We start from the raw sequence: 20,015 nt of genomic DNA on the forward strand, positions 1-20,015 counted from the left end.
GACCGCTGGGCGGTGGCTGCAGTGAGGATGACCACAGTGAAGCAAACGTAACGGTCTGACCTCTCCTCGGGCCACAGTGTATGTAGTAGTGTAGAAATGGATTTGCTAAACGGTCAATGAAGGCCTTCCTGCAGTCCATTACCACCAGCGCCCGCAAACTGTGATGGCCCACTACATGTTTGCAGTTAAAAAAAATCTAAAATGATTTACAGAGGAAGATAATTAAGGTTAAGATGAACAACAGACATTTCAGGAATTTAAGTGGAAAGTAAGTGTGTGTGTGTAGGGTCTTAAGTGGGCTATCAAACATTGATAGATCAATTAAGAGGGGTAAGTTCCTTAAATAGTATTGACCGCCATTTTCCGTGCTAGTCATGCTTTGTCATGTTTTCACATATTTATATTACATAGTATGCCATGTTTTGTAATGTCATACTATACTTTTTTCTTCTATACTGTGCGATGAGTTTTTTGCATAATGAAATGACAATTTTCCTTACGGCAAACCATACTACTTTACTAAGCATTTTTCAACGTACTATTCTATGATTTTTGTCATTTTTTGTCCTATTCTATGACCTTTTTTTTGTTATACTATGACTTTCTTTGGCCTACTCTTTTACGCTATACTATTTTGTTTATGAATCACTCTGCTATAGTTTTGTGACACTACATCACAGCGTTCTTAAACCGCATGAAGATTTGAATGCCATTTTGTGCGATGCACGTTGACATTCAAATACATTTTGGGCTTTCTCTACCAGGGTTTCTCAAAGCTTTGAGCACTTAGTGCTCATACAAGGAGGCCGCGTGATTGCGTGCAGCACAGGATGCTTCTCACTTTCACATTAAACTATCAAGTTGTACCCATACATGTATCATGCAATTTTAATGACATACTTTACATTTTTGATGATTTCTTTGTGACATACTCGTACATGCCCCTGGGTGCTCAAACTACAACTTGGTGCATTAGAATTGACCCCATCTGCGGTCAACATATTCATACCAAGGTGAGAGGAATCTGAAATGCACTATGTGGCTGTCCCCGATGACCCGCGCTACTTATCATCCTGTAATCACAATGTCACCCTTTCACACATCTTTACAACATAGATTGTAATGTAGCATCCTGTAGAAACACAGACTGAAAGCCTGTCTGCCTCAAGTCTGCTGCCATTCATGATTTTGCCTTTCTGTATGTATTATTTAGGGATGTAAAAAAAAAAAAAAAAGAAGAAAAAAAGTCCATCACACAAAAACATGTCAGTTGAAATGCTCTAGAAAATTCAATTGCAGTGTCTGCTCCCTGAAGCTGTTTGGATGTCCCAGATATGGTGCCTCTCTCTTTCTTTCTCGTAAAACATTTACAGCACAGACGCTGCTGCCTTCTGCAGAAGAAACTACGCCAGACTGGGATGCTAACTATCTGTCATAACTATCAGGTCAGACAGGCTTCTGGCTTTATACATACATCTTGTTTTTTCTTGTTTCTGACAAACTATTAAAGTGACCCGCCCACCCCCCCACACACACATACAGTAAAGGCTATTGGAAAAAAAACACATGAAATTATGAAACACTATGGTATAGTTTTAACAAACTGCTAGAGTGGCCTGGCCAGAGTCCACCCATAGTAGCAGCATTCCTTCACAGCTTTGAGGGTTCTAGCCCCCATCAGTGATGTCACCGTTGCAAAGTTCACCAGCAGGAGTAGGAGAAGAGCGGGTACTGGCTCCAGTCCGCTGCGTGGCCGTAGTGGTGCGGGAGGTGGTAGTAGCCGTGTTGTTGAGCGGTGTGTTCAGCGGTGGCAAGGGCATGAGGTGGAGGGTGGAGCAGGGAGTGCGCCGCATCAACGCCATTGGAAGGATATCTGGTGTAATCCATAGATCTGGAGAACCGAAGAGTGACACGGAGTTTACATTTCGCGGATCATCTGGTTGCGTTTCATTTTTCTGTGCCGTCCAAGGGTAATTGGATTTGATCTCATCCTTGGAAGGCTATCTTAAATCACCTGTAGGGCTGGTATGGCACGGACGCAGGCACCATCTGTTCTTCACAGCTGTAATCGTACTCTTGCAGCTCCAGGGCCTCGGTGTGGAGACTCTCAGACGGGTCCTGCTCCGCAGACACGGCTGAAAGGTCAGCCCTCTTCACCGACTGCTGGGTGGAAACCCGATCCCTCCCTGCATCCACTGACTGAGAGGTCAAGGGCATCCTCTGCAGGCCTGAGGTGGAAATACAATGCAATAAGACTGATAAAGACATTTAAAGAAATGTATTTTCACACTACTGCGATCTGTAAAAACTTACGAGGACTATTGCAAAGAGCGTTACTGTCCAGTGCGGCTATTTTTGGAGTAGGGCTTCTTTTTGAACGACAGCTGCAGAAAAAAATAGATATTTTAAAGCATTTTTTTTCCCACTTTTAAAGCTTTTTGATTTCATAGTTTACCGAAACGTTATGTCTTAAATTTAAATACAGAACATAAAAATGTGATTTGCTCCTACCGTTTGCTGTGGGAATGGGTGCCTCCCTCCCTGAATCCCTTAGCGAAGGGGTTGTGGTCGATTTTCAATTTGGTGATCTGAAAAAAAGCAAAAATATATAGTTGCCCAAGTGTGTTTTGTTTCAATCAAACAGGACTATAATCACATGTGTGTCTTCGTAATGTTTTTGTAAACCTGCTCATACCCTTGGATTTTGGTAAGCGGTCACCGCAGTGAAGGTGGTCTCTGGGAAGGAGGCGGTCTGGAATGGGGCCCAGCAGATAGTGTAGGGACTATCGGCCTGGGTGACATGAAACCTGGGGTAGTAGCGGTGCATGGAGTGGAGGATGATCTGACGGACAAGTGGAGACAAATTGAATCGAAAACTACACATGCACTCGTGTTATCATTTGAACTCCGGATATAAGATGGCGTGTTACATGGCCGTGTTGGTCCAATGTGTTGTTAGTGAGCTTCATCCTGAGAAAAGACAACGGCTGCTTCATCCAGTGACTTCCTGGAGCCGGGGAGTCCGGGTGCATGTATGTCCGACACGGGGGCTGGGGCTCTGCCTTCCCAGCGACCTCCCACTGCTCCTTTTTCCACTACAAAGAAACAGGAGGTTGGTGGGGAAAGGGAGGGGGGGGGAGGAGATGCAAAGTTATGAAGTGTTGGCCCGTAGGCCATGTCTGATTAATCAGAAGTCTTGGTGAGGCATGAAATACTCCTTTTCCTCCTCGTAATGCTCGGTGCAATGCAAGTGGTCGTCCCGTTACCACAAGGGAGCTGGTTCGATCCCCAGTCCCCCCACAGTTCACACGTCGAAGTGTCTCTGAGCACGACACTTAACCCCTCGTTGCTCACAGGGCAGTCCACTGCTCCTTCATCAAGGATGGGTCAAATGCAGAGAAGAATTTCCCCGAGGGGATTAATAAAAGTGTATGTTTTTTGTTTTTTTTAAGTTGTACGGGAGTTCTATCTTTCTGGTCAAGCATGTTATATTTGTACATATTCATCATAAACCACCACTCATTCACCATCAGCCCAAACCAAATGCTCCCCTACAGTACTTTCCCTTTATTGTGTCCCTCTTTGTTTCAAGTGTGTGCTAAAGGCAATATCAAGGACCAAATGGGCCACAGCAGTTGGTGTAAGAGCCGTTGAGAGCATGAATGGCCGACTGCTCCTCATTCACCGATCGCGAATAAGGAGGGATGCTAATTGATTGGGCCTCCAGCCGAGACTGCACAAACAGGAAGCAATGAAAGGCTTTGAAATGCAGCGGTGACCGGCTCAGAGTGGGCAGGCCCATGTCTGGCTGCAGACTGCTGCGTTTTACATACTGCAATCTGCTGGTTTCCGAACCCCTGAATGACGTCGACAACAGCGCACACAGTATGCAATGGGCGCTATCTATGCATTTACCTTGTATTTGAAGCTGTCTGCAGGAACCATGTCCATCATGATAACGTAATTAACAAAAGGCTGCAGCCCGGATACCCCGATGCTGCAGTGTGGAAACATCCGCCTGAAACAAACGCAGAAAGTCGCGGGTCAGCGAAGTCATTTCTTGTCGGTTCTGGACTATGTTGTGAATGGTAAATGATACAAAGCACTGTTGGCGTTTTCAGAAAGCAGCGTCCAGCGTCGCTACCTCCCATGCTTTGTTATAATCATCTCTGTCCCAATGTTGTGAAAGGACTTCCAGAGATCAGCGTTCTCCAGGGTCATCCTGGTGCAGCCCTGCTGGTATGACTCAGCTCCTGGAGGGGACTGGGGCATGCTCAGATAAGACTTTGAGTCTGTGGGGGAAATGCTTGTGAGAACAGTTCTGCAAAATCAGTTGTATGTATAGAACTTCAAAAAAGGAAAGTTCATAGAATCTGCACAGGTTGAGGATTTATTGGCCTTGTGGAACTTGACGCCGGTTACACGTTGCTCCCATATTGCTGTACATATTGTATACAATAAACAAGATAAATATGAAAAAAGACAAAACAGTCAAAATGTTCCCACAAAGCATGAAGAAGACTTGAGACATCGTATCATTGGTTAGGATACTTGTATACGCCCTATTTTATTGATAAAGTTATCTTCAAATCAGTAAAAAAAAAAAGATTAGGGTAAAAAGTAAAGTAAATTAAAGAACTATATGATACTTCATGGCATTTTGTGCCTTATTTGACATATTTTCCTATACTATTAGCATTTGTAGCAATGTTTTTTTTTAAATTTTATATTAATTCTAATTGAGTTGTTTTGTACCTTAAGTGTATTGTAATTCTGGGTGTAAAGAGAACTTAACAACACAAGCTTTTCAATGTGCGGAATAACTGCCTGTTACCTGTGCATATGACAATAAACATATCTTGAATCTTGAAAAGCATCTCGTCTTTGAGAACAAATCGTTGCACAACCAGCACAGTGAGAGATAAGAAGTTGAAACTTACCAGAGACGTGTTGCATGCTTACCGTCTGCCTGCTATCAACACCGACGCTGTCCTGAGACAAAGTGCTGCTCTCAGATGTTCTCAGATGGGTCACTACTCTGACAAAGTCTGAGCTTTGAACTTGATTGGTCATCGCACAAAAGGGTGGGGTCTGATCAGCCGAGAGGGTATGTAGACACCAGGGGGCAGGTGAGAATATTACCTGATGTGGTTCAATTGTCCTCGTGTGGCACTGTGAGCAGACAAAAGCAGCCAACCATGCTTAGATCAGGTGAGATGTGGAAAGAGAATTCCAGAAAACTTTCAATGAGATCATGAATATGTGCAAAACCGTCGTGTGTTCAATCGTTATTAGCTCTCTGGTCGGCCTGGTAGTTGTTGTCAAGACACTTAGGGGTTCAAAAACCATCTTAACAAAGAGTTCTGGGATTTTGTAGAAACTACCCAAAAAAGAGTGTGTGTTTGTATGTGTGTAGTTGTGTGTGTGTGTGTGTGTAGGCCTGAAATGCATAAACGATTCTCTCTCCTTCAGTGCAATCTTAGGAGCAGTGAGCAGAATGTCAGAGTGCCCTCGGGGGGGATGGAGGAGCAGACAGGTTCCTTCCTGGCAGCTCTGGTTGTGTATTGAGAACACATCATGAGATTACAGAGGTGATTGGTGCTGCAGCGGAGCCTCGACAATGCTGCTAATCCTACGAGGCCATTTGGGCCCGCTCCTCCACCCTGGGAGGAGAGCAGCTCTCTGATGGAGCGGGCCGTTAGCGAGCCGTTCGCGAGCCGTTAGCGGCCCATTCGCACGGCAGACAATGGGAGGGAGTTTGCGACTTAACAGGAACACATATTTAAGGGGTACAGAGCAATTTGTTTAATTCGACATGCATTTCATCGAGGAAAATGTCTTCCCAAACATGCTAGTCTGTAGAAAATGCTGTACAAAACATCTTCATTTGATGGGACGGTTCAGTCAGATACAACACCACTTCTTCGGGGTTTGAGGATTTGAGAACAAAATACTGCTTCGATGAGTTGGAGCAAGCAAATGCAGAATGCATGACTCTGTCCGACAGAGAGGTTTTGCAACATTAAAGCGAACAGGAAAAGGGAACAAAAACTAGATGAGGGGTTAAAACCTTCCCATTCTGAAGACAAATGAAAGCATCCGCAAAAAGGCTCGTGATTGTTTCTACTTACTACGATAAATGCAAAATGTAGCATAAAGGTTTCAGATGAATTGTTCCAAGCATTCACCAAATTACCCCGGAGCATACATCAAAATGTGTGCATCTGTGGTCAGACGTTGAACTGAGTTTGACCTTAATGCCTCATCATCATCATCATCATATTCACCCTTTCAGATGAGCTCAAATTTGAAGAGATCAATATCAGCTGCGACTTGCTCTTGCTCTTTGCTACTCGGCAAAGCACTCCTAACTAAATGCATTTAAATCCAGTCACCCTCCGAATGACCATCGAATTTTTATTTGTGATTCTTTATGCAGCTTTTCGGTGGTTTTACTCATCATTTTCTCGGTGCAACCACAAGTAACTTTTTAGTTCTGGGCTCAGATTAGACGGTGTGAGGGTTGTGCATATGGGGAGAGTCGTTGGCTGAGGATGCACTGTACAGTATCACCGTATTAGTTCTCTGATCCCTCTCTCCCGATTTCACAGCACACGTTAAAAGAGCGGCAAGCCGCCTTTGTGAGAGCTTCCAGCTGTCGGCGTGTTGAAACACTTCTCCTCCGTTTAAATCAACTTCAGGCTTAAAGATGGAATTCGGTCTGTTCCGGCCTGCGGCACGCGTCACCTCTGCAAATATACAAAGTCAAGTTTGTGTAGAAGAAGATATCGCTAACATCTGCCTCCGCTAATGGTATTTCAGCATGATTGGGCAGTGCTATAATGGGAATGCAAATGAAGCTCCGTCAACGTTCGCCTTGGATTTTGAGGTAATTTTGCTTCACCGTTTTTATCCAGGTGACTTGCAGTGAATCCGATAGGAGACTGCAGATCTCCAGATCTCCCATTTTGGGCTCGATGTCAGTATTCCTCCCGCTTTACATTGGTTTAGCGTCGTGTTTCTGTATGTAATGCATCTGATCCGCTGCAGAAAAAAAACAACAACTCACAGGAAGTGTTGCGGTTTCGACAGTTTCGCAAAGTTAACCCGAGCTGCAGCTGGAAGATGCAGTGCATAACCCCGGCGGTGGCAGTTTGGGGACGTGGCTGTGTGATCTGCTCACCGCGTCGGGTGAAGTGGCTGAGTGGGTGGGATGAATAATCTGAGGTCCCCCCCCCCCCCCCCAAGCAAGTCGTGACTGATACAGAGAAAGGAAGGTGGGTTTTTGTGTGGGGAGGGCAAATTCGTGAGGTTTTTATTTCCTCAAAAACAACCTCGTGCAGCATCTCAGAAACAGTATCCAGAACCACAGAGTTAGTGGAGGATGCAACACGTACAACAGATATAAAAAAACAAAAAAAGAACCAGAGAGAAGATTAAAGCAAAGTTGGAGCAATGTTTTAATGTAATAAGATCCCATAATTATAGAAGTATAGGTTAAACTAGTCTATAGTGTGTTTTTTACAATACAGTATTAATAATCAATGATGTTAGAATATGTGTCATCGTCCCTCAACTACAGAGATAAGAAGTAATGTTAAGAAGCCACATATAAGTTTTAATAAAGCTCTTATTTGTCAATACTGCCACCTGCTGGATGTTTGTTTAACATCTCAAATTGCTGTAAGTCAATGATCCTTTTGCTCACACTTGTTTTAATATAAATATATTTACCTTGAATGCTCCCTTGTCTTTAATAATGCAGGCGACGCAAATCAGTCTTTACCCTCGACAGTTGTCCTTCAATGCGGCCTCGAAAGGTTGAGTTTCATCTTGACAGCCAAATACTGTCCTGTACGGATGCTTCAAATGTCCTGCGTGGAATTATTCGTTCATATTTTTATTCAGTCAATATGGATGAGAAATAAATATGGTCGAGCAAATTAACAAAATGTTTCAGCCCGTTATATACATTTATACAACACACACACACACACACACACACACACACGTATACACCATATTTAATATAAATTAGATATGATGCAGGCATAATTAATTCCATTAATTCCAGCATCGATCCTCTGCAAATGACTAACATAGAAAAGCATGAAGGTCAAAAATCTAGACTATTAATTCTCACTTTCGTCGTACAATATGATGTTTTGGGTTTACCAAAAATGCCTTGAGGCTAAAGTTCATGTTTTTATAGGACAAATGTGCAATATTCAGCTTGATGATAAACTTGAAAGAAATCCCTTGTGCTGTATGTAAATCAATATAAAAGGTGTCGTACCCCATGTACTTTGTGTTATGCGTGTAAGTGTTGTAAGGAGACACGCTAATACTCAAAGTTTTCATGCAAAGGGGATAACGAATCCTCCAGATTTAGTGTGAAAAGCGTGTTAAATCAAAGAAAATGGAACAGGAGTTGATAACGAGAGTGAAGCTAACGAAACAATTAAGCGGAGAAATTAGAGGACGATGCAAGGAGGCGAGCCAAGACAAAGAGAAGGGCAAGAGAACGTGAAGGCAGAGGAAACAGGGATGAAAGATGAGGAAGAAGCCCCTGAGAGAGTGCAAAAGAAGAAGGAGGACCCACAGAGACTGGACGGGGCAGCTCAAGATAAAAAGGTAGCCGGAAATTGAAAGGCCGTTTCTTCATTTGGGAAAAAGAAAATAAGAAAGGGGAGAGGTCCACGAGGTAGAGTTGAGAGCAGATACGCCCGCTGCAACAGTTCCAAAAGTAGAATAAATATAACGTCCACAGTTCAGACACTCAAGTGCCTGTACATCTGAGAAGAAACTGACACAGGGTCTGAGGAAGACCCCGGGGGAGCAGACTTTAGTCCTAGTCGCTGAACAGAATTTGAAGAGACGCAAGAGCAGATCAGAGCTCAAACGCCTGCAGATATCTTCAGCTCCAACGCCGCCGCATCAGTTGGCTTGGGAGGGGGGGGGGGGGGGGGAGGGATCTTAGGGCATGTCAGCCAAACACTGGGTGCTTTAACCCGCTGCAACCCAAGTGGCGTCTGTGTGAATGTTGATCAGACCTCGCACGCTGTGTGTTCACGGTGACAAAGACCACCACCATGCTGGTTTCACGACTTCATGTCAACGTGTTATACTGCCCGCCAGCAGAGGGCGTCAGAGTGCAGACAAATAGCAGACGCGAAGATCGACGGAGAGAATGGCTTTTCTGCATATTTGCGACGGTTTTAACAATGAATTTAAAATGCCAGTTTCTACACACGTTGCTTTCAATACGAGGTAATAATTACTACAAACATTAGGCCTTGCTTTGCTTTCTAAAACTATACTACTACTACTACTACTACTACTACTACTACTACTACTACTACTACTACTACTACTACTACTACTGCTGCTGCTGCTGCTGCTGCTGCTGCTGCTACTATGAGGAAGTTAAACCCAGGACTTTCCTGCTGTGCGTTTATTTGACATTATTGGAAATGGTCACGACGAATATAGTTCCGACATGTTTAGAAAACAGTGCGGAGCTGTTTGTCACCACGGGTTAGCGCGTCTGTCAAACCATCCCAAGAGAGTATCGCAGGAGATTGCTCGGTTGGTGAGTATTCCAGCTCCAGCGTGGTTCATCTCAGATAGATCGATTGGCTCTGCTGGCCTGTGCCGGTGATAATGGGGGCAAAAGGCCTTTAGGTGTAATTTCCGGTTCAAGGAAAGAGATCCATGCCTGGCAAAGTATGTCATATATTTAAATAAATCTACATATTTGTACCATGACTGAACCGCCTCATGTCTGGGAGCAGTCACGCTTTCTGCAGCTGATGTGCAACGGTGGGCTTCATAACTCCATGAGTATTCCATGTGAACTTATGCGCTTGATCATTAGAAGTTCAAAAGTGTTGTACCATCTTTTACAACTTACTGTAGTTGAGCTCTCCAAAGGCAAAACTACTCTGGCATTCATGGCTCCCTGCAGCTTCCCCTACGGCTCCAACGTGGCTCCCTGTCAGGTCTTTAAAGGTCCGTGTTGTGTATTCTGCACCTGTGCAGCTTCAGGGGTCCTGCTCGGAGCTCTTTGATGTGCGCGTAAGGACAGGCAACATCCAAAATGGACCACCAGAACAACAGCTGCTCATTTCCCCCATGACCACCACCTCCCGGTCCATGGAGGGAGGACGATCCTGAACACACACACACACACACACACACACCGCACTTCTATCATTGTGAGGACACGCAGATTCACAATATGCATTCTCAAGCCCCTGATCTAACCATCAAATCTAAATGCCGAACCCGAACCCTTACCTTAATGACTAATTCAACCGCGATGATTAAACGCAGTACTGAATTCATAAACAGGCTTTTGAAGACGTGAAGACTGACCACATTGTGTCCACTCTCTCCGGAAATGTCCTTACTTTGAAGGTATAACACTCCTCTGGACACACACACACACACACACAGAGAGAAAGATTAAATAATCATATGCACGTAGTCGTGTGGGGTTAGCCGAGCTACCACAGTACAAAGAGAGCGGGAGTGTGTCTGATAGAGAGCATGGCTCAGAATTCAGAAATCACTGCAGAGCACTAACCTCAAGCTCTCTCTCTCTCTTTCTCTCTCTCTCCCTCTCTCTCTCAGTCATACTCATAGACAGAGGTAATTGGTTATACTTCGCCCTTCTCTGCTAGTAACATCTTGTTATAGGTCCGACAACTGGCACCTGCCTGAGCAGTGATCTTTGACTTTTGACACGCACTCACTGCCAGGCTTTTATTTGTGATGTATTTACACAACCTTGTTGAGATCTGTGCATGTGAACGTGGCAACGAGCTGATCAGCTGATCACTTTGGAACACACGAATGTCGTCAACAGCCATCATAGTTTACAGACCAACCCCCTGTTTCAATGTGTCGTTTTCTAACTTGCCATATGTGTCCGTGCACTAATGAATGCATTTTGGATGCTGCAGGTTTCACCTCCAAATATAATGGTTTGGTAATCGGCCGAAACAGCTTTTCTAATAACCTGTGTCATCATCTCATCAGACCTTAATGGAGCTCAGTCAGAGCAGTTACTTTGGGGAGTATATTGTTATCATAACTGATAGAAATTATGGTCCAAACTATTCAAAAAAAAGGCCCTTGTAATAAACAGAATTGTCCTTTAACAAACCGTATTAGCAACAACTGTGAGGAAACGTTTCCTATCTCCTCTGTGGATTACGTACTTACCGCTAAATTGCTTCTTTATCTTTGCTACTGTCTCTCTGGAGATGACATTGTTTTTCTATTTCTAAATCTGTTTGTCTTTTTCAGTGTGTGTTGGTTCTCAGGCTGACAGTTCCTCCATTATCAGTGTGCCTGTGTCTAACCCTGCGTCTGTCTATTAATCCGGCACTTCCTGTACATTTGTTTCTCCTCTCGCACTACACAACCCCAGTGCAATTCCTCAGCTTTGCGAGCAGCTCCTCAACTCTTGAATATTTTAGTTACGGAGTGATGGATTGGTTCTGCCCGGCCCATCTGGAGACTCAGTGAGCAGCGAGAGGGCCATGGGGCAACTGGAGGAGAAGCTCTGTGGATGATGACACTCTTTTTGAATATTCAGTGAAACAGTAGTTTGGAAATGAAAGGTTTTCTATTGACAATAACATTCCGGTATTACGAAATCAACCACATCTAATTGTGCCGTTAATGGTGTCTTACCAAACAGGAAGTGCCGCGAGAAAGTGACCCATCCCTGCGACGTTTGCCTGTGGGTGCAGGTGCTCTCCTGGTGGCTGCTGAGACACACCACTTAATTAATATCACTCGAGCGTGTCAAGAGCACGGAAGGAAAACTGCTGCCTTTGGCAGAAATGACGACTGAGTGACTTTTTTTAACTTTTAAACTTAGTTTTATCTGAAAACCGAACTGCGTTTTCGGGTCTGCATTATTTAGGTGAGGCTTTATTTTACAGCTTTTGGCTCGAATGAACCTCAACACAACAACTGCTTAGACATGCACACACTGGGTTTGCTCCTCTGCATGATTAGCACGCTAGGTGTGTGATGTAACTGTAACTAAAAGGTGTCAATGTGTGGTGTTCATCGTGCGTTTGCAAGTGTGTGTGTGTGTGTGTGTGTGTGTGTGTGTGTGTGTGTGTGTGTCCGTCTTAGGGCACAGTATCAGTTGTATGTGTTCAATCTTTCGAAACAATATTTGTGTTCCTGTATAGCTGTTGAGATCCACATGAGAGTAAAGAAGAGGCGATAAAAAACGCGTGGCTGACGGTAATAAGCGTAACGAGCAGCGGTGGGCGGTTTGCAGACAGAAACGGCCCCAGGCTTCCCCTTTAAGGCATAAAAAAAAGCTACTGACGGACTCTCAGAGAGGCAGAGGTTGTGCCTGCAGACTGAGAAGACTGAGAAGGCACGAACTACTCAGTGGAGAAAAATACTGCAACCTCCTCTGCACAGTCTCTAAAAACCACACCTGTAATTTAATCTATCGGTTTTTTTTTTCCTTCCATATTCCCCTTGTAATGTCCTGCAATAGAGTCGAACATCAGTCAAAAATGAAACGTCAGATATTGCAGTAAAGGAGAGTGGGGTTTTTTGCTGAGGATGCACATATTACATTCATCACGTGCACGTCGAGGCTGACGTCCTCTTAACTTCTCTGATCTGTGAGTTAAAAGGTATCTGAGCGGCTGAATTTTGGGGGGATTCGGAAACACAAAAGGTACACTGTACACGCTGCCAGCGAGTGTGCGGCATGCGATTGACATGTTGTGTTTTGCATTCCTGATGAGCAGCAGTGGCCATCACAAGTGGAGACATGCAGAACATCAGAGGGATGGAGAGCAGCTCCCAGTCGGTGTCTGCAAGCTGCCGTGTTGCCTTCATCTGTCTTCGGGGCCGGCTCCTTCTCCGTGATGCTAATTACACACTCACACAAACACAACATCGAGCACTCCAAATAGTCTTAATGTGACCGGGCAATGAAGTCATTCAGATGTTTTTCTTTTTAATTTTTCCTAAAAAAATATTTTACATTATAAAACACAGCTTAAAATATACACAGTCCACTCGGTTATGCAATAAGTGCAGAACCCTTCAACTCAAATATATCCGTCTATAGGTAAATATATCTTTACAGCAAGAATAAATCCGGGGACAAAGTTGTGACTTATGCGGCAGAAGCTCGCGGTGATACATGGTCCAACGGTCCAAAAACAAGTCTCTATAAACTATGGCCTGATTGAAGCAATGCTAAATAAACAGGAATAGTATTTCATCTGGATTTGATACAAAAGAGACAACTAAACCAAGAGCAGGGAATGCTTCTGAACCAGAGGTGGAAATGATGAAACCATTGGGAATGCGTACACGAGCGGCAGCTCCTCACTCCAGAGTACAGTTGAGAAAGAGAAACTGGTGGCGACAGAGTCCATCCACCTACACATCAGTCCATCCTCGAGGCTCTGGCAGTAAACAGTTTGCAGATCGAATGTCTGCGGCGCACATGGCAAAGTAAACCACCCTTACTTCTGCAACTTCAAATTCAAGTGTCGCCATTACTGCCTAACTTAGTTTTAAACTACTTTCAAAAGGAGTAAATGAATCGCAACGAGTTCTGTGCGGATCATCCGGAGTAACGCTGACAGGTGTGAGACACACTGTGGACTTTTTTCCCAAATGGATCTTTGCAGTGTTGAACTGCACACATCAACTGCTTTCTCCTCCACTGTATCGAGGTGTCGGCAGAAACTATGACATAATAATGAAACCACCTACATGGCTCGTTACTACTCAAGGTGTGTGGGCATAGGTTTTGGGGTAATTTTCAAAATTCAAGATGAACTTCATTATTATTCATACTATTCACGGGGCAAGTGCACCGCAGAAGGAAATAACAGCGTCATACAAAACTGCTAACAATGTTTTGACAGTTTTGAACTTGGTAAACTGTACCTTGTGATAACGCATCTCCTGTAATTTCATAAAATAGGCAACAGTGTGTGTGTGTGTGTGTGTGTGTGTTTGCTGTTCACCTTTGCGCCTGCCTAAGACCCAGGATACCTTTATCTTATCTGTATAAGAGGTATAGAAGCTGTAGATCTGCTGCACATGAAGATCAATAATTACACTGAGTGCATTTGCAATACATTTCTCTAACTTGCAGTATTTGCCCTTCCACGTATGAGGCAGTTTGACGATTCAAGAAAACACTTTGTAAAGCATGTGTGGGTTGATGCCTCTTCGGGTGACTACTAAAGCTGGCAGTGTCCACCAAATGACCTGCAAAATAAATAACAAAAAGGATACCAATGATATTGTAAGAAAAGGCTTCCACTGAGCCGGCTACTGGCCCTTCAGCCATCAGCTTGGGAGCTTTGCCCCACGCTTTGGCATCATAGCGGCTCCGAGCGGAGGGCCAGCGAGAGCGTCCAGAGAGGCGGCAGCAGCCACAGGGCGGACGGGGAGGGCCGCGCTCCTAAAGGCGAGGCGGAGTCGGAGGTGCAGGAGCACACCTCGTACCCGTTCTCCGCGTGGTCCGGCTGACGGCGCACGTTGACTCTCGTCTCCGTGTTTTTGGGTTCTGCGTCCGGAGAGTCCGACTGCATCTCGGTGCACAGCAGCCAGTCTTTAGCGATGAGGCGGGGGTATCCGGCCTCCGCCTCCATGTCGCTGCTCGGCACTCGCCAGTAGTCCTTCCCCTTGAAGAAATAGGATGAGCCTTCAGAGAGAGAGAGAGAGGGAGAGAGAGCGAGAGATAAAGACAGGTTGGTTTAAGAACGGAAGACAAGACTATGTGCTTTAGTATTCACCCACGGTGCATAATTGTTTTTGATGTAGAGTACACCTCAAGCAGAGAACACATTGATGGGATCCGGCAGGAGCGTGCTTGCTTATTAGCAAGCCTGAAAACTAAATATCTTATATCAATACAAGTATTAATATTAATATGATTACTAACATATGTTAACAGTAACGGGGCACCACCCTGGGTTCAGAGACCAATCACCAAACTGTAGATAAAGTCTCAAAATTGGTGTTCACTCAGTCATATCAATAGTGGAAGTCCTATTCCACATACATAGCCTTGGTGACATCATGGCTGTGTCACAGGGACGTCCCGTGACCTCATCCAATGAGGCGCCAGAGTTTGGTTTGACCCAAATCTAACACAGAGGTGAGATTTTGACGCCTGACGGGGATTGGTGCGGTTTAACCACTTTGCGCTTTTGAAATGCCAGGTAGGCCTCTTCTTTTGTTTTAGCCACACGGTAAAGTCCCAACAACATAAAACATCAAAGGCCTTGATTTCATGAATCAGTGATCCAGGATGCACAGTGTGTATGCTCAACAGCTTCACACTGTTGTTGACATACCACAAGGTACCAGCGCAAGACAGAGTGGGACACGTTTCTAACAGGAGGGGACTAGAAAAGATGGAAACAGAAAAGCATTACATCACTCAGCAAAGAGACATTCTATTCACACTTACATCTAATACATATAATAGAGCTCTTAGGGCATTGACACAGTCTTCAAAACTAAAACCAACAACCTGACAAGCCGTTGATGTACTTGCTGTGCAGATGGTACTGTCGGCTCTATTACCTCCAGATGAAAACATCATTGTTACCATTCACCAGGTGTTGTCACAAGCTTTCATTATTTGGTTGCAGTTAGATATTGTGGAACGGTGGCGATCCAACGAGGGAGTGGACCAAATTGAATTAAGGTGCCAGATGCATCCTGTGTTTACTTGGATGCTGTAAGCGAGAACTTTGCTGGTAAGAAAGCTGCAAGCTTACGCACCCACATCAGGAGAAACTGGATAATTGAACACCAGCAAGAGCGTGCATAAACGATCCTTAATCTAGTGAGAAGGTGTCTTTTTGTTTTAATGTTTCATGGACTTGGTTATCAGAATAATCATTTTTTTATTGCATTATGTTAGTATTAATGTGCATTTTTTTTACAAATAATCCTTTAAACTAGCCAAATACATAAAAAGAGTTAATGTCATTTTGGGGGCTCTTTGTTGCAGCGCAGGCAACAGCAACATTGTTGGACATTGTTGACGGCATAATTGCACTGCGTCAGTTGATCGTTACTGACACGCCCCCTTACTGTGCCTGTCCTGTCACTTAAAGTAATTATTGTTTTCGAAATATCGAATGAAAATACTGGTTCGTGGGAACAAAGCCTCCAAAAGGATTCATCACAAACCGGTTCAGAAAATAGATGGCAATATTTTTGCCACATGCTCTTTTTTGCGATTTCAAATATAAAATATGATTTGAGTGTAAAAATGTGACTATTATTTGTACATTTGCTTATTTGGGACCTTTATGTGGGACTCTGAGAAACAATGTGTTATCAGCAAGGCCATCACCTCCAACAAGGCTGTTGACAAAGACAAACAAGAGGAGAGAAGTAAACAGGTGATAGTATCATGGCTTATCCAATTTCTCAACTGGTGATTGAAATAAATACGCGGCCAAAGATAAACAAGTGAAGGAGCTTGAGCAAAGTGAACAATGTTCCCTTGTCGCTGATGACCTTGGGAGCTCACCTTTAACGGTGGAGTAAATGTTCTTTGGGTTTAAATAATAATTCTTGTCTAATAAAATGTATTTATAATCGGTGAGCCTGTAATATCACGCAGCCATGAGCCTTTTTATTCAGTGAGACAATGGGATGAAAGAAAATAGTCATAAAAGACTGACTGATTAAAGCATTCACTTTCTTGCACCGCGAGTGGAATATTGACTAAATCATGTAACTCAAGCATTACGTTAGCGCATCATTTTTGTGTTAAATGAAAGGAATAATGCACATTTGATCTTGCAGAAATGTATTGCCAGGCATGGCTACGTAGAAGACTGAGAACTCCTTTACATTTATTTTCCCATGCTTTGCCCTTGATGCCAAACAGTTGGCAGAAAGAATCTCTGATCTTCCAAATAAAGGCTAAATATGTTTTCTTCTGGAGAGTTCTCTGGCCTGCATGTTTAAGAAAACCCAGCAACTGAACCTTGAAAAAACTAAAAGAAACCTTCATTTCTTGTGAGTGATGCAGTTTTGTTGTTCATCATGGCTATGAGTAAAAAAAAACAAAAAACATAAAATGTACAAGGTAAGGTGAGCAAGAGTTGTGCTTATTGTAGCACTTTTCTGGAAGGTTTTCAAGGAGGTGAAGGCTCACAGAACCCAGTAGGGTTCATTTGCTGTGCATAACCACGAGATATATTCAACCTGGCTCTACATTGCACAGACACACTCATCATACCTCTAACCTTCTGAGAATTCATCTTTCTCATTCCTACCTGAACCATAAAACAAGTTCCAAAATAGCTCTGAGGCCCTTTGCAATGAGGATTTATTAAAGCCTCACTTTCCAAAAATGTCCTCATCCACCAAGTCTAGAGCTGAACTTTATCCTCGCAAAGACACGAACACAAGAATAATCACACTCACAAAGTCACTCTCCTTATCCATCCATCACTATTATTAGAAGTCCAATCCCATAGGCCTGAATGCCACTATGCCAGAATTCTTCTTTTTCCCCAAAGACTAAAAGTCCTAGCTGTACAAAGCGGTGAACACATCTGAAAGCTCGCCCACCCCTGGATAATAACACCTGAACAGCTTGAGAATACAGTTTTACTTCAGATTTTTTGACTGAGGAAAATCAATGGCTGAACAAACAGCGGGCTCTTTCTTTTACTTTGGACCTCACAGAGTTTTTCATCATTGTACAAAAAGGAAAGTTTGATTCATTCAAGACTGAAACATCAGAAGTAAAAAAAAAAAGGCAGGTGTTATTGTATATCTTCTTGTCAAGAAATCACATGAAAAGATCACACACCAGAACCCTGAAACCAGCATAGAACCCTGAGATCAGAGCAAAGAACCCTGAGATCAGAGCACAGAACCCTGAGATCAGAGCAAAGAACCCTGAGATCAGAGCATAGAACCCTAAGGTTAGAGCATAGAACCCTGAGATCAGAGCATAGAACCCTGAGACACAGCATAGAACCCTAAGGTTAGAGCATAGAACCCTGAGTTCAGAGCATAGAACCCTGAGGTCATACTGAGGTCACTCAGTAATAAGACTCAGTAATAACTCTACATAGCAAAGCTATGGATTCCTTGAATTTGCCATTGCCAGTATAATTTACTTTTATATAATAATTTCATATCTTGTTTAAAAAAAAAAATCTTGCTTATGTTGTATTTTTTGTTTCCAACTGGAACTAGTGTGTTGTGTGCAACAAGTAGCTTTTGGCTACAAAGTTGCCCGTGATTAAATTGTTTGATTCCAAAATCATTACTTGAAAAACATTCTGACATCCTGGGAACAGCGGTTGTAACTTTGACTTTACTAATGACACGCTACTAAAATGATGGATGCTGACTAGTTTATTAGAACTTCCTCTATATTAAATATAATATTCATGCTCTCACTATGACTAAATGGCAAAACTATTCCTGGTTGCCGTTCTGGTGCCAGCAGCTTTGGTTGTTACCATTACTATTTTGGTAACGAGGTGTCACCGTATCTCCTCTCTCCTTCTTGCTGCCAGATCATCACTCTTTTCTTGCCTGTGTTTTCTCTCTATGTATCTTGAGCTGGTGAAACAAACAGAGCAGGCTTTGATGTGGCTCCAGTTTCCATGCCCCATGGTCTGTCTATGTGCGCTTGTGCGTGTAAGTTTCCAAGTTTACCCTTCCTAGGCTCTGTGGTATTAATGGCCGCGGGTGAAGAGTCGGGGGGTGAAGAGTCGGGACTGTGCGATTGGCCTCATCTCATACACATCAAAGAGCTGGGAGTGAGACCAAAGACAGAACACAGACCACTAAACACCTGACAGCGAAGGAGCTTCCTTGTACTAACATACTGCAGGGGGGATTAGGGACATTTAGAGCTCCCACTGAGAGTAGCCTCAAAAGGACTCTGTGGCTGCTTTTTGGGTGTATTTTGTTTCATAGAAAAATGCCCTTGCATCATTTTAAGCGTAATACGCACACAAGCCGAACAGAAAAACAAAAATGTTGCAGGAAAGTTTCTCGCAAAATAGTGTGGGTGACTGTGGTGTTTTGATGGAAGCCGGCGTTATAACCTTGACACTCAGCTGCTACAGTGGAGCTGATCAGTGTGATTACACTGGGCGGCCTCCAAGGTTTGAACACGTTCTTCTCTGTGAATGTGAAGCAGACTGTTGGCTAGAACCGACCATGTGTGCTCAGTCCAAATAACACACAATACCTACGAGACATAGAATTTGATTAAACTAATGAATACATAACATTTCAATTCAACGTACTTTCAAGGTGCGGTAAGAATGTTCTGTATTCAGATGAGTATGAGGTGTTAAACCCTGTATTCCCTACAAACATCAATATAATGCAATGTCATGACAATAGCACCATTGCTATGCTATGCTATGCTAGCGGCACAGCAAGGGTGCACGGAGCATAAACATACCTGTTTATGTCAACATGCTAACATTCTCGCAATCATACTGCTAGCAAGCCAATGTTTAGAAGGAAGTTTAGAAGGTTAGCATGATAACATTTACTAATTAGTAGTACATTCCTAAGTTTTGCAAGTAATCAAGGTATTATCAAGTAAAATATTACAATTATTGAATGTGTGTATTACAAAAAAATCTCACATTTTAACCTCAGCGTGGTGCGGGAGGAAGTTAAGAAACAGTCAGTGGCATTCACCCTCCAGAGACCAAGAACACTCATCCACAATATTAGCATGACTAAAAAGACACATTTAAGTTGTTCCAACTGTTTCAGCTTTTTGCTGCACCTGGAAAGTTGTCTCAGAATTCTAATGTGATTGTAAAACTTCATCCAAGACTTGAGGCTGCATGTTTGCTAACTTGCATAATTGTTCGATCCTCATCTCATATATCTCTTGTAATTCATTCGTCGTTGAGGATTTCCCCGAAGAAGGATATTGCACAGTCTTGCCTTTGGCACCAGCAGATACCAGAACTACCAGT

The 20,015-nt window shown here is 43.5% G+C and overlaps 2 protein-coding genes across 5 annotated transcripts in view; both read right to left on the reverse strand.

Annotated features, from left to right (window-relative positions):
- Positions 1–1,572: 1,572 nt before the first annotated feature.
- On the reverse strand, positions 1,573–10,491 carry LOC137783536 (T-box-containing protein TBX6L-like). 2 transcript variants are annotated; one of them, XM_068573560.1, is made up of 10 exons: positions 9,914–10,491; positions 4,941–5,172; positions 4,145–4,292; positions 3,916–4,018; positions 2,931–3,095; positions 2,696–2,842; positions 2,512–2,588; positions 2,314–2,384; positions 2,015–2,228; positions 1,573–1,891 (listed from the first exon to the last, which is right to left on the reverse strand). In XM_068573560.1, the coding sequence occupies exons 1-10, from the start codon at positions 9,953–9,955 to the stop codon at positions 1,702–1,704; spliced, it is 1,389 nt and encodes a 462-aa protein (XP_068429661.1). In that variant the 5' UTR covers positions 9,956–10,491; the 3' UTR covers positions 1,573–1,701. The 2 variants fall into 2 exon arrangements, with proteins under 2 accessions (XP_068429661.1, XP_068429662.1); XM_068573561.1 differs by lacking the exon at positions 9,914–10,491 and having other exon boundaries at positions 4,963–5,423.
- Positions 10,492–12,869: 2,378 nt separating this feature from the next.
- The window catches only part of LOC137783762 (matrix metalloproteinase-17-like), a 57,535-nt gene continuing 50,389 nt past the window's right edge, over positions 12,870–20,015 (reverse strand). For all 3 annotated transcript variants that reach the window (XM_068574061.1, XM_068574063.1, XM_068574062.1), the window contains one exon: positions 12,870–14,719. In XM_068574061.1, the coding sequence (XP_068430162.1) occupies positions 14,394–14,719 (326 nt within the window). In that variant the 3' untranslated portion in view covers positions 12,870–14,393. The remainder of the gene's footprint in view (positions 14,720–20,015) is intronic.

Source organism: Clinocottus analis, unplaced genomic scaffold (genome assembly GCF_023055335.1).
Source record: "Clinocottus analis isolate CAN_PGR_092001 unplaced genomic scaffold, fCliAna1.0.p SCAF_13, whole genome shotgun sequence".
Taxonomy (NCBI): Eukaryota; Metazoa; Chordata; class Actinopteri; order Perciformes; family Cottidae; genus Clinocottus; species Clinocottus analis.

Excerpts from the sequence above, each read along its gene's own strand:
- LOC137783536 (XM_068573560.1), bottom strand. The coding sequence starts at position 9,955 with ATGAATGCCAGAGTAGTTTTGCCTTTGGAGAGCTCAACTACA. Across the intron at positions 2,589-2,695 it reads CCGCTTACCAAAATCCAAGG|ATCACCAAATTGAAAATCGA; the intron begins GTATGAGCAGGT and ends GCTTTTTTTCAG. Across the intron at positions 2,385-2,511 it reads ACCCATTCCCACAGCAAACG|CTGTCGTTCAAAAAGAAGCC; the intron begins GTAGGAGCAAAT and ends TTTTTTCTGCAG.